General features: G+C 45.3%; 1 protein-coding gene across 2 annotated transcripts in view; it reads left to right on the forward strand.

Annotated features, from left to right (window-relative positions):
• Positions 1-13,419, forward strand: part of ARID3B (AT-rich interaction domain 3B) — a 50,958-nt gene that overhangs the window by 26,219 nt on the left and 11,320 nt on the right. For both annotated transcript variants that reach the window (XM_023524421.1, XM_011382073.2), the window contains exons 3-4: positions 4,364-4,435; positions 4,644-4,716. In XM_023524421.1, coding sequence (XP_023380189.1) covers positions 4,364-4,435; positions 4,644-4,716 — 145 coding nt within the window. The remainder of the gene's footprint in view (positions 1-4,363; positions 4,436-4,643; positions 4,717-13,419) is intronic.

Below are 13,419 nucleotides of genomic sequence, written 5' to 3' on the forward strand. Positions count from 1 at the left end.
CTCTCCTAATCCTCTATACCCTGGAGGAAGATGGGGGCTCATCCTACCCAAGGTTGTTTCTTGGAGGTAGTGGTAAGAGGTTCGCAGTTCTTATTCCATTAATTCCAAGTAAGTTTCCTGGGCAGGTGTTGTGTGAGGATTGATTTCCTGGCTGGTTGCACTTCTCAGATGAAGCCAGTGAGATGAGTTAAGGAGTAGAAGAATCTCCCATTGATAGGAGCCACCCAGGGCCATGACTTGGCATTGTAGGCATTCTGTGGACAGAGGACTTTATTCTTACTCCTTTTCCTCCCTCTCTCCCTTCCTGATGTCCCCACCCAGAACACTTTCTACTGTTCTTTCAACTCTGGAGGCAGCATGGTGTAACAAAGAGAGCCAGACAGGCCTGGGTTTAAATGCTGGCTCTGTCACTTAGAAGCTCTGAGACCCTGGCTGGGCAAATTAACTTGAGCTCTTTGAACCATTGTTTTCCCATCTCTAAAATCACTTACTTCCACATTGTAAAATTAAGTAAGAAAATACTTTATTAAACTCCTGGCCCAGTTCTTACTATGCAGATGATGCACAAATAGTAGCTTCCTGCTCCCCTATCTTTCTCTACCATTTTTGAGGGATTAAAAGGCAAAACGCTCCGTGCCTTCACTGAGGAAAATGAGCTGAATGTGGGTATAGTAGCCAAAGCTAGACTTGGTTGGGTATTTGGGAACAAACTGTCAGTTTCCTGTGAGCTCCTGGTGAGATCAAAGCTGTTAAGAGGGTTCTCAAGTAGAAGAGGCTGAGAAAGTTGTAAATGGCAGTAAATGACCACTCTGGCTACCGTTGACTCCTGTACACATTCTGGGCTATTAAAAACTGCCTGCTACCCACAGGCTAGCAGAGCCTATTCCCCTAACCATTAGACTTGTATGCAGTGACCCTCCACTGGAATGCTTTTCTTGGGGACTCCTCTTGATCCTTAAACTGCTGAGCTGGCTCTTTTTGGTTATGTCTTCCCCATCCTTGTCTCTGCTACTCCCCGCTTTCGGATCTCACTCAGCCACACTCAGCATGCAAGAAAAAGTCATTTCTGGGCTGATAACTTTGCAGCAGTCACACCTACACCTTGTTGATAGGTCAAGAAACCTCCTGCCCACAAACTTGAATTGTGTTTTGCATCAATTGTTCAGAAGAACCAAGAAAATTATTGCTGAAGCCTATAATCCTCCCAATGAAAGGAGGAGGGGAGAACAGAATTGTGGGGTTGGAGGCCCCATGGGGGAGCCCGTCCCTGTTTTTCAGCAGATATGTCAGCGCTTTCTATGTGCTGGGGGCTGGGGATCTTCTGACAGGATGCTTATAAACTGGGGCCATAGGCAGATGCAGAAGTAACCAGAACCCAACTGACACAGCCCAAAGAAGAAAGGTGTTAATTCTGCCTGGTGGGCAGAGATGGAGCCTTCCTAGAGGAAACAGCATTCAAGCTGGACTGTGAAGGGGGTGAGCAGGGTTCAGGAATTACTCTTACCTTGGCCAGAAAATTCTGTGAAGCGGGGTCGAAGTTTAACTGCCCCAAGACAATAAGAGAATAATGCAAAGCAAGTGGGCATTTCCCCATTAACCCCAACTGAATATTTTAAATTATGTAAGGGACCCTCTTTGCCTTTCAACTGGACAACAGGAAGCACCTCTACTTCAGGGCAACTGTTTTCCCCATGTTTTCTTTAAATAGTAGTGGGTCAAACAGTGGGATTGCTCAAAGAGTTTAGTGTCCCATTTCTCTTCTTTATTGGCAGGTCTCCCTGTCCTCCTGGTCATTGAGCTAGGGGCATTTCAGGCTAAGATCCCATAACTGAGCATATTTTTAAGCTAAGTGGTTCACACTTAGTGGGCTACAATTAATGCAGGTCTGACCATCCCACTGCTGGGATTCTGTGGCAGTTTGGCAGAGCTGGAGAAAGCCAAGGGGTCATGCTGACCCCCAGCCCCCATCCTGTAAGGCTCCTTGGGTGTTTATTTTCACACACAGGCTGTACTGGCTTGGCCTGTTTTTACACTCCTCTCCTGCTGTGGAAAACCCTGTCCCATTCTAGGTTGTGGATTCTGTCCTCTTCACCTAACTGAGTGTTAAATAGTTTCTGAGTGAGCATTCAGAGTGCTGGAAGTTACTGTAATTAGCAAAAAAAAAAAACAAAACAAAACTGTTTTCATCTCTCTTGGTGACAGATAAAGAATCCTGTGAACAGAACCAGCTTCAGATCTCCAGCTACAGAGAATTGGAAATTGAGCCACCACAGTAAACAGCTGACATAACAAGCAGCAATGATCCCCCGTTAAATGTCTTTCAGCCGATGGGGTCTCCCAGGATAATTGACTTTCCAGCAGGAATTACTGGCTCAAATGAAATCACTGGGCATTAGGGCAGCCTACTGCAGCCTTTGAAAGGGGGACTGTAACTGTCTGGTTTTGCTGATCTGACAGGCATAATTCACCCTGATTATTCATTGTCCTAGTTGCCACCAGATGACACCAGGTTTCTGTTGACTGTAATTACAATATGGGGGTAAATTTGAGCTTTTTTTTTTTTAAATAGTGTTCTACCCATTTGGTTATTGGCCTCCCTGAGCTGAAGGTGCTGTAGGAAGAATTCCACAACCTCCTGAGGAGATGATGAGTGCACAACAGTCAGATAGCATTTACTGAGCACTTCCTTACACATCTTTTACTAGATAAGCAGGGAAACAATTTGGTGTAGTCTGTTTCATTTCAGTTGACGGTACCACTTCTTGGTTATGCTTACTTCCCTATGTGCTACATTGCTGCTGTCAGAAAGTGGGTCTACATCTCAGAGCCCACTTTGAGTAAGGAGAGCAAAGGATGGCCCCCAAATGTAACTGATAAGACCTCCTGTTTTCAGGCATGCTTCATTAAAGGAAAAAGAGGAAGAGACTGGAATTATGCTTCCATTTTATTGGCATGGTTTCATAAAGATCCCTGTGCAGTCCAAAGAATGTCCTCCCAAGAAACCTCTGCTCCCCTCTGCTCCCCATCCCCAGATGGCCCTCCCCAACCTCTTGCACACCCTAGCCAGTTGGGTGGTTTGTGCCTGCATGTGTACTTGTGTGTGAGTGCGTGCACATGCGGTCCTGGGAGAGAAATGAGTGTGATGGGCTCAATGTGTCCAATCCCATCCACTGGGTCTTCCACTGACCAGTGAGGCAGGAGTGAAGAGCAGACTGCTATTATGACATTTCATACACCCCACTAGCAGATGGTCTTTTTTATTCCTGTATGGTATATGTGTTTGTATGTTTTTATTTTTGAAGAGATGCTCAGTTGGTTCAAATAGCTGGTTAATTCTTTTTAACAATGAATGTAGTTCATCAAGCATTCACTGGGGCCCAATAAGTGCCAGGCAGTGTGCTATATGCTAGAGGTATAAAGATCGTCTTTGCTCTCAAGGAACTTACAATACAGATAATTCTAAAATAATATGTTAAACTCTAAGCGTAAAATGTACAGAGATTGCTTACAGAGTACTTAGCACAGCCAGAAGTTAAGAGGAGACTGCCTATAGAAGATGATGCCTGATTTGAGGAATAAGAGTTACCCAACCGAATAAAGGTGAAAAGCAGATTTCAAGAACATAACAAAGGCACATTTATGTTTACCATTTCCTCCCTCCAATTGACTGGTATTGGTTTAACCTAATCAGTTAAATGTGGATTGGGTTTTCATTATTTTTCCAATGAAAATGAATTTCAGCTTAGTTGCACAGTCTCTGTACCTTGGGAATAATCTTAGGCCCTGGGGAGAGATACTAGGGAGTTCTCATCCCTAGACTTAGGGCTTCCAGTGGTGAGGCTTGGCTCAGAGACCACAACTTTGGGATCTGTGTCCTCCTCCTTTTGAGCCTCTATCCCCCACTCAGAGCATTATATGGAAAGCCAGGCTAGCTGGCCTCACTATATGATATACAAACATACCATAAAACATACAAATACATATGCCATACAGAACCTGCAGAATAGTGGTACATCTCAGAGTGGTGGCTTCCAGAAGATTAGCTATGGATGAGCAGGTTCTCAGAAAATTGGGCCTTTGTATCTTTTTCTTCCAGGATTATCAGATATAAGTAGTACCCACTTACCTCCAACAAATGGAGATGATTGTTCCACCTGACTCCCTCTCATTTGGGAACCATAATTGAAAACAGAAAAAACAAGCTGTCCCTATAAGGGTGGCAGGGATAGTACCTGAGTAGTTTTATAGTGTGAGCCAGATAGCACAATTGCTAAGGGTCTTCATCTTCCCCCTAAATGATTGCCTTGCTCTCTAGCATACTTTTCTTATTCCCTTCTGAACTCTCTGCTTTGTTTCCCTTTAGAATGGTGGTTTGGCCTGGAGTGATGATGCAGATGGAGGCCGGGGAAGAGAGATCTCTCGAGATTTTGCCAAGGTCTGTAATAGTTTCTTTTGTGATAATGAAAGGGGCAGTTCTGTGGTGAGTTGTTGTATCTAATACCCAAGGAGTAGGGCAGTAGGCCTATGAGTCACATTTGTAGTCATTCAGATGGTTGTGTATCTCTGGTGTAAGACTTCCTGCATAAGATGGAATTTTTCTTTTTTCTTTTTTCTTTTTTTTTCTGGGGGGATCGGAATTGCAGCTGTATGAACTAGACGGTGATCCGGAAAGAAAAGAGTTCTTGGATGACCTCTTCATTTTTATGCAGAAGAGGGGTGAGTGTGTAGTCTACTCGTTTCAATTCTGTGAATATTTATTGAGTGTTTACTGTGTACAAGTCACACTTCAACTTAACTCTTCCCCACAGAGTACCAGCGTCTTAGCCCATGAAGATAAGACACATTTACTGCTGATTGGTTTCAAACTTAGCTGAACAATTGACACCCAGATTTAAGAGAGCAGAGAGGGCCTTGGCAAAAAAATAAATGGAACAATCATCCCAATTGGATTTTGCCTTATTTTTCACACTCTTCTGATTAACTGGTCTCTGGAGTCATTTCAAATTCAAATATACTTTTTTCTTAGCCTTACAGCTTCTCCGGGCATCACTTAAACCAGTATGTGCAGCTTCCTGTTGCTGCATCTCGCCTTATAGAGACTAAGAAAGGCTAATGAAAGAATAGAGGCCCCTCAGGATTTGTTGGGAGAGTCTGAAATGACCCATGAAAAGGAAAGCTAACTCTTTTTTTTCTTATCCATCGATTCTTTGATTTTTGCATCCACTGGCTTAGTTGGCATTCCTGCAGTTTAACTGTAGGGTACATGGACATCTACTTTATAATGCACCTTCAAACTTCTCTCCTCTCCTCGCTCCCCCTCACCCACCCTCAACCATCTTCACTTTGGACCGCGGTGTGACAGAGTCTTGAGCCCAGTGACTCAACTTCCTGGCTTTATAGATTGTCATAGCAATGGGTTCACCAGCCAGGTCAGCCCTCAGGAAGCATGGCCAGAATGCCAGCCTCCCTAGGAGAACGTCCTCAGCATCCTGTATAGCTCCACCTTCATCACCCACAGGACAAAGCCATGGGAGAGAGCTGTTCCACCAGCCTCTTCCCCATGTCTAATCATGCAATCCCTTGGTTTCTGTGTCAGCTCCTTGGTTGAGTGAGACCTGGCAATGAAATACTTCTCTTATCGTAGGCTGAGCTATACTGGCAGCCCTAGCAGCTAAATATTCTGAGTAAACTTTTCTCTCCCTCCCTCTTTTCACCCCACCACCCTCATTCCTCTCCACCTCCTTCTCCCTCCTTTACCTTCCGAAGCCATATTGCCTTCTTAGTAGTATCTCTATTACTGCTGGTTTACTCATAAAAACAATTGAAAGTTTTGAGGCTCAGTGTCTCCCCATCTCCAAGCATATCAAAGCAGTCTAAGCAGCCCTAAATTAGTTTACGCCTTCACCTGTTATCTAGAGCTGCATGTGTCAGTGAAAAAGAATATAATCTTGAAAGATAATGTAATTGGCAGCAGTGAAACACCCTGGTTGCCCTGAGAGGGAGAAATCCACTTAATACTTTGGTCTCCCCTTCCAATTACCTTTTAATTATTTACAAGCTCCACAAGCCCAGCTGGTGCAAACCCAGGAGCTGATCTCGTCTCAGAGGGGCTGCCATAGCAATATAGATTTTAATCAGGAGTGTAGCTCCACTGCTTTATTTTCTACTTTATTTTCTTCCTTCCCAGAAGGATTTTTAAAGGAAAATGGAAGTTATATCAGCCTATTCAAGTATGAAGATCCGTAATGGTTTGTTTAGTACTATGTGTCCCCACTAGAGTAGGAGCTCCTTAAGAACAGCCACTTTATCATTTCTTTGCATCCCTAGTGCCAGCACAGGGCCAGACGGGGAGGTGCTCAGGGCTGTGTCTGCTGTATGAGCAGGGAGGCCCGCGTTCGACAGTAATTGAGGTTAGTAATAGAGAGCAATGAGTGCCACGTCTCTTGCTACTCCACAGTATCTGAGGACTGCCAGACTGCCATCTAGTATATTTCTGGGTGAACCCAAAGCAAGAGTGACTCCCTTTGATTTTGTCAATTTATGGTCATTCGGGTCCTGAGTAAACCTTTCTCCTGTCTTCAGCACTTATGTTAGGTATTTCACTATTTGCTGGCATCACCAATAGAACGGAAACGGTTGAGTCAGTTTCGCTACTTGTAAATTACTAATACAAGGTTTCTCAGCCTTAGCATTTTGACTTTGGGGACTGGATAATTCTTTGTTGTGGGGGCACCTCCCTCCACCAGTCATAATAACCAAAAATGTCTCCAGATATTGTAAATATCCCTAGGGACATTTGTCTCCCTATTGAGAACCACCGCTGTAGAAGGATGGGAAAGAGAGTGAAGATCTGAAATTTCCTCTACAGGGAAACTTTATGGAAACCATATTACCTCCACTCAGGTAGAAGTACCTAAGGCAGCGAGGCCTGTGTCAGAGGATATTGTGAGCACTCCTTCTGTGGCTGAGTGCCAAAGCGAGGGTGCGGGGCCCCCATCTTGGCCTGGAGTGCAGGGTAGGCCTTGGAGAAGAGCTGCAGCTCTGGCATACCAGGGTCACAGGAGTGGAGGAAGCCACACAGGTAGAGGTAGAAACACAAAGGTGTACATGGCCCAGGCACAGCTGGAAGAACTTTTGTCTGTGTCCCGGATGAGTCAGTTGTCAACAGACTGTGAAGAGCCGTGTTTGGCCAAGAAGTTAGCACTCCTGTCTATGGACATAGCAGAGTTATTAGTTAAAACATGAGGAGTGTTATCAGAGCTGGGCCTTCAGGACACTTATGGCAAGCAGTGTATAGTTGGGCTGGAGAGGGGAGACAGAGGCCAGAGGGACTGTAGAGGCTGTTCTCTTAAATTTACAGTGATTTCCCTGGTAAACTCATGTCTGATAGTCTCAGTTGGAGCGGGCAGGTCAAGAAGGTTGGGAGCAGCTTGCACTTCTAATCATGTGAAGCTTGCTTGCTATCTTTGCTCTGCACCGAATGATGAGACCAAGGCCCCTAGACATTTGTGACTTATTTGTCACTCCCAGATTGGAGTGTCTGAGGCACTCAGGAGCCAGAACTTGTAAGCTGGGTCCAAGAAAGAGCATTCACATACCTTGGCAGCAGGTCATCCTCCAGAGCTAATATGAAGGAAGGGGTAGATTTCACAGGAGCCACTAAAAACGGCCTGAGTTTCAAAGACCTGGCAATGCCTGCCCACCTGGGCTGTGAGTGGGACTGGGCAGCTTTGACACAGCAAGATGCACTGCAGAGGAAGTCAACAGGGCTTCCAGGGCGGCAGCACACAGCAGGCCACCCCAAATGACTGCAGCTGCAGGTGATAAAACAGCTGTCCAGTGGGAGAGGGGGCCAGGCTGTAACTGCTGCTTTTTGTGTTGGCTCTTTTGCTTGTTAACATGTTTGGGTGAATTGACTGCAATAGATGGGCCTTTCAGCTCACAGCACCCTGGTTTCTAAGCCAGACCAGGGTGACTTGTGTCCTGGGGACCCCTCCCCCACCAGCACAGCAACACATCCTAGAAGGATCCTGAGAAGAAACCAAGGCAGTGCCCACTCAGGCTCACTGTCTCCCTCCTGCCCTAGGAAACAGCCGCCACAGTTCTGTCTGGAGGCATGTGGCAGAAGAAAGAGCTCTACACTGACAAGTGTAAAGCCAGGGCTAACATTTCATCCTTCTCCATGATCTTTAGCAAATTCTTCCCTTTCTGGGGGCCACAGTTTGTTTTAAAATGAGAGGATTCAGTTAGAATCAGTTTGGAAATTTCTTCCAAGTTCTGTGTTCTGTATTACGTGTCCATGATTGAGTCTGTTGAGCTACCAACAGATAAAAGCCACCTTTCATGATCAAAAAAAGAAAAGCTTTTTTTTTAGCAATTTTCTATCAAAATGGTTTTATAAAAACTAGACCAAAGATTCCCAAGACCAAATGCATCTCCCCTTTCCTTGCCGAATAATGTGTTTCCTCTTTTGCTTACTGAAGCCAAATTGAATTAAACAAGTTACCTCGATACTGTGCCTCCTAATGTTTCTCTAGAATGGTTAGATTTCAGAACTCTGGTGCTCTTTTTTGCTCACCTTTTGCCATGTGTGCATGCATGTATATATAAAATACACATGGTTCTTTGCCAAAAATAAAGCCAAACAGTTGTAGATAAAATTCTGTGCTCTTAATTTAACTCACTGTGCATGGTTTCGGAATTATCACTCTCTGGTTGGTAGATTTTTCTAGGAGGAAATCTGGCAGGGGGGCAGAGTGGGGGTGGTGCTAATTTGGAAGTCTGATAAGCCATGGCTTATACACAGTTCCATCCTTCCTTCATCAGTGAGGAAGAAAAGCTTGTTCTCTTGTTCTCTAGGCTAGTGAAACAGAAGTATGGTCTCATCCAAGAGGAAGAAGATGATGGTTTTGTTGTTGCTTTTATTATTATTATCCCATGCACTTTATAGACCCTTTCAACCCATTATCTGACTTGCTGCTCCCCACAGCTCCAGCTCTGTGGGGTAGAAAGAGCAAAGGTTATCAAATGAACCATGAATAATTAGCCCCCAAGTAAAATGACTTACCTGAGGCCACAGAGCAGATTTAGCACTTGGTTTCCTGATTCCCTGGTCCGTCAGTGCTCTTTCCCTCTCTTGCGTGACCATTGTAAAACTTGGCTTCTAGCACCAGCAGCTCCATTACTTCTCTCTCATTGGGGCAGTAGACACGCCTTGTCTCTCCTTTAGCCTTTTAAGCCCCACAGAGAGTGCTGGCCTATCTCCACAGGCCACTATCCGGTAGGGTCTGATAGTATCTAGCTGATGAACGTGGGGTGGAACTCTTTAAGGTCTATTTCTCAGTGAAGGACAGATGTGACAATTCATAGTGGCACAGAGATTGCCATCTGTCAAGGCAAGGATGGGGTGGGCACAGGAGAGAGAAGCCCTAACAACAGCACCTTGCACACTCCCAGAGGGCCCATTAGCAAAGCTGTCCTCTCCAGCCCCTGCCCCAGCTGGGTACACCAAGCTAAGGAACTGTTTGGTCATGTGGAAAAATTTTGTCAAGACCTCACCCAGAGAGCTGCCCTCCCTCCCCCACAAGTTCTGTTCAAGGCTGCAAACTGACCTTGGTTTTCCCAAATGGATTGTTGGATCTGTTTTTGATGTGTACATACAAAGAATTTACTGTGGGAAAAGGGCTTGGTCTGCCTCAAAGTGCAATTTGAGTGTTTTTCCTTCTGTTGTGTGCTTATCTATCCATCTCAGGCAAGGAAATGTTCATGACATATATTGCTTTGCCTTTTGGTGGAGGTACTTTCTGTATAGTCTTTGTATCTTGCAGTAAAGGTCTGTGCTGTGGACACTCTTCCTAATAGGCTAAAATATGTCTCTTTGTCAGATGAAATAGGCTTTAGGGCCTCATTTTCTAACTTTATCCCCAAATGAAAGTCTAAAATGCAAATCTCTGTCTCAGGATTAGCCCTTTGTCTGAGGCCTGATCGTTTTCTCTCCCCAGGTGATCTAACTACTGTTGATACACTGTTTTTCTTTTTTCCATATTTAATAGTCATTTAATACCCTGTAACTACCCAGTTATCCATGATAGTGGGAAGGGATCCTGGTTTTTGAAAGGCATGATTAATTTGAATAGCCCACTTTTATAATCAAATTCAGCTTCTTTCCCTTCAAATTTTTTGATACTTAGAGCACTTTGTAAAATTGGGTATATGGTTTTGCTTCCTTTTTTTCCAGGGTGAGCTCTAATAATCAGTAAATTGTCCAAGGGTTAGTGTAGGGAAAGTTCGAAGCGAGGGTTTGGCCCTCTTATACTGTGAGAAAAATCTACTGGGTCTTGAGAGGCTAGTGGCATGGATTGGCAGTGGAAGCTCAGATAGCTGCATACTGCCTGGGCTAAAGGCCCTGGAGTTGTACCTCTCCCTATCAGCCTTCCACTCCTTCTCCTGAAGACACCAGCCAGGTCTCTTGATCAGCAGCAGTCAGAGCAGAGAAGACCTGACAGTCCACCTCCTCCTAACTCCTTGGCCACTTCTCTGAACACAGTTTTTAAGGAAGGAGACAGCACAGCCATAACCATAATTTTATTATCAGCCATCATAGAATATAGCATTGCACATCGAACTTCACTTAAAGCAATTAATCAGAGCTAGAATATCAAAAACGGCAATGAGTTTAAAATTAGCCTCTCGGGTTGTGATACCTCCAGAACTTCTGAGTATTGCTGGTGGGAATATAAATGGTCAGAACAACTTTGGAAATCTGGTAGTATTTACTAAAGTTAAACATAGGCCATCCCTAATACCTGGCAACTCTGCTAAGTGTGTGTCCAAAAGAAATGAGTGCTTTTGTTCACTGAAAAACACATGCAAGAATATTCATAGGAGCACCATTCATTATAGCCAGACACTGGAAAGAACTCAAATGTACATCAGCAGTAGAATAGATAAATAAATGGTAGCATTGTCACATGGTGGAATACCACACAGCGGTAAAAAGGAATGAATTACTGTATGCAGCTGGGATGACGCTCACAGATCTACTGTTGAGCAAAAGAAGCCAGACACAAAAGAATATACACTATGTGATTTCATTTATTTAAAGTTCTAGAAAGTCATCTGTGGTGATATGTGGTTACCTCATGGGAGGGCTAGGGTTGGGGGTGGGTATCGATTGAGAATGAAAGAGTTTTCTGGGGCACTAGAAATGTTCTGTATTTTTATCTGAGTAATGGTTATAGGAGTGTACACAGAAGTAAAAATCCAGTGAGCTGTGTAATTAAAGTTTATGCACTATACTGTGTATCAGACACTCAGCGGGAAATCGGAGGTGGAAGGCTTAAGGTACCTGTCCATTTCTAGGATATTTGCGTATCTTTGTGCCCTGTCTGGGGGAGTATTGACTTCACACTGCACTGCACACTACTAAACACTGCTGCTCAGTTTCCCAGAGGCAGGTATTTTCTGCATAAACAAGTCAAGGGGAAAATCAGCAGTCATTTCTCTGCTTGTCCCTGGGCAGCAAGATTAGAGCAGGGAAAGAATTAATATGCAGAAGAATGGACAGGAAGCCTGTCGGTCTGCCTGTGCAGATTCCCCGCTTAACGTGGGTCTTGACTTTCTAGGCCGTCCAGGCTCTGGACAGGCTGTGGAAATGATTAATGATCTTTTTCAAAGCCAGGAAAAAGCAGCAAGGGTCCCTGGCAGGGCCACACCCTGGGTCCTGGGCCTTCACCCCTGACCAGTAGGCAGAAAGGCAGCCATGTGACTGGGGTTCCTGCTCCCTGATTGCTTCTGGTCTTCATTGGAAAGTGCCCATTCTATCTTGAAGAAGAAGTGGCCCTCCCTCTAGCACTCCTGGCATCCCCATCTTTGTCTCTAGTGCCATAGAAGATTGTCTCCTCCCTTTGCCCTCACCCCTACTCCCTGCTCTCAGTCTCAATGATAGGAAGGAAAACAAAGTGCCAGGGAACTGCTTTTATTTGGTTCCATCTGCTCCAGAAGTTCCTGGTCACAGCTTTGGCTTGCTGGTGCCAGTCCCCAGCAGCATTCCCACCACCAAGGGTTAAAGCCCAGGAGCCCCGCAGCTTCACTGGATCCAGGCCCTCATAAAAGCTTTTTCCACATAGCCCCTGGGCTGCCTCAGGCTCCCTGGCTGAAATCTGATAAGGGGCCTCTTTGTTGGGACTGTCAGTCTCCTTTATTGAGGAGGGAACTGGAGACTAGTGGCATTTCTTGGGGTACCGATAAGGCCCTGCATTCCTGTCAGAGAGAGCATGATTAATTACCCTCAGTCCTGGCTCCTGCTTTGATAGCAGTGACTGACAGTCCACAGGCTTCTCTGTTAGGTGCTGGGAGGCAAGATGAGATGGAGATTCAGCCTCCTGCAAGGCCAACACTAGTGCCCCACAAGGAGCTGTCTTCAGTAACTATTTGCTTCCTTTCTGGTTCTAGGCAGGTTGCTCTAGCATTTGTTGTGGGCAGAGGTCTGTCCCCTCTCAAGTGCAGAGCTTCCTTAGAGGAAGATGTAATCCAGCCCAGAGAGCAGCCCAGAGCCACACATACACACACACACCCCCACCCCACCCGCAAGGCTGGGGAAATAGCCATTGCTTATGGCCTTGAATGTCACATACAGCCCTAAGCCACCCAGTGCCTTGCATAGAAGATCTCAAACCCTCAAGGTCACTTGGGAACATTATACCATAATTCAGGCAAGCTCCTAAAACCAGGTCTCTCTCCCTTTGGTAATAGCCATAGCTATCAATTGTTGTTTTAAGTTTTTATTCATAGACCTATAGGACTTTAGAACTGAAAGTTGTCTAGTTCAAAGTCCTCATTTCAGAGAGAGAGAAACTGAGGCATGAATATGTCACTCTCCCACCCCTCCATCCCCAAGTATGATGTATTCTTTTTTTTTATTCAGCAGGTGAACTCAGCTAAAAGACCTCTCCCCCGTCTCATCATAGTTGAATCTCCTTGAGACAAAGGAGATGGCTGCCAGGTCCATTAGGCACAGAGCAGACTGCACAGACAGACCAGCCTGAGGATCTTGCTTCTCTTAGTTGTCAGAAGTCTAAAGCCAGGGCAGGATTTGTGTTTGGATAGTCTGGATAATGTGAGAAAACCACACCATCATCCAGAGATGATCATTACTCAGAATAGCCTCAGCTTTGTTTCTGACAGTTCCGAGGGGCCCACCTGCACTGGGAGCTACTTTTATTTGTTTTGCAGAGGGACAACCATGATGAAGAACGTGCCCGTTCCCTTATCCACTGATCTCTGGAACGACGGAGGGACCCATGTGAGGGAATACAAGATCCCCATATGCCCAGAGTGGGGCTGGGCCACAGGGAAGGACTGCAGGGGCCACCACCAGGGTTCCAGTACACCCCTAGCCTGTGGTTTCTCTGTGGAGGA

The sequence above is a fragment of the Pteropus vampyrus genome, unplaced genomic scaffold (assembly GCF_000151845.1).
Source record: "Pteropus vampyrus isolate Shadow unplaced genomic scaffold, Pvam_2.0 Scaffold462, whole genome shotgun sequence".
Taxonomy (NCBI): domain Eukaryota; kingdom Metazoa; phylum Chordata; class Mammalia; order Chiroptera; family Pteropodidae; genus Pteropus; species Pteropus vampyrus.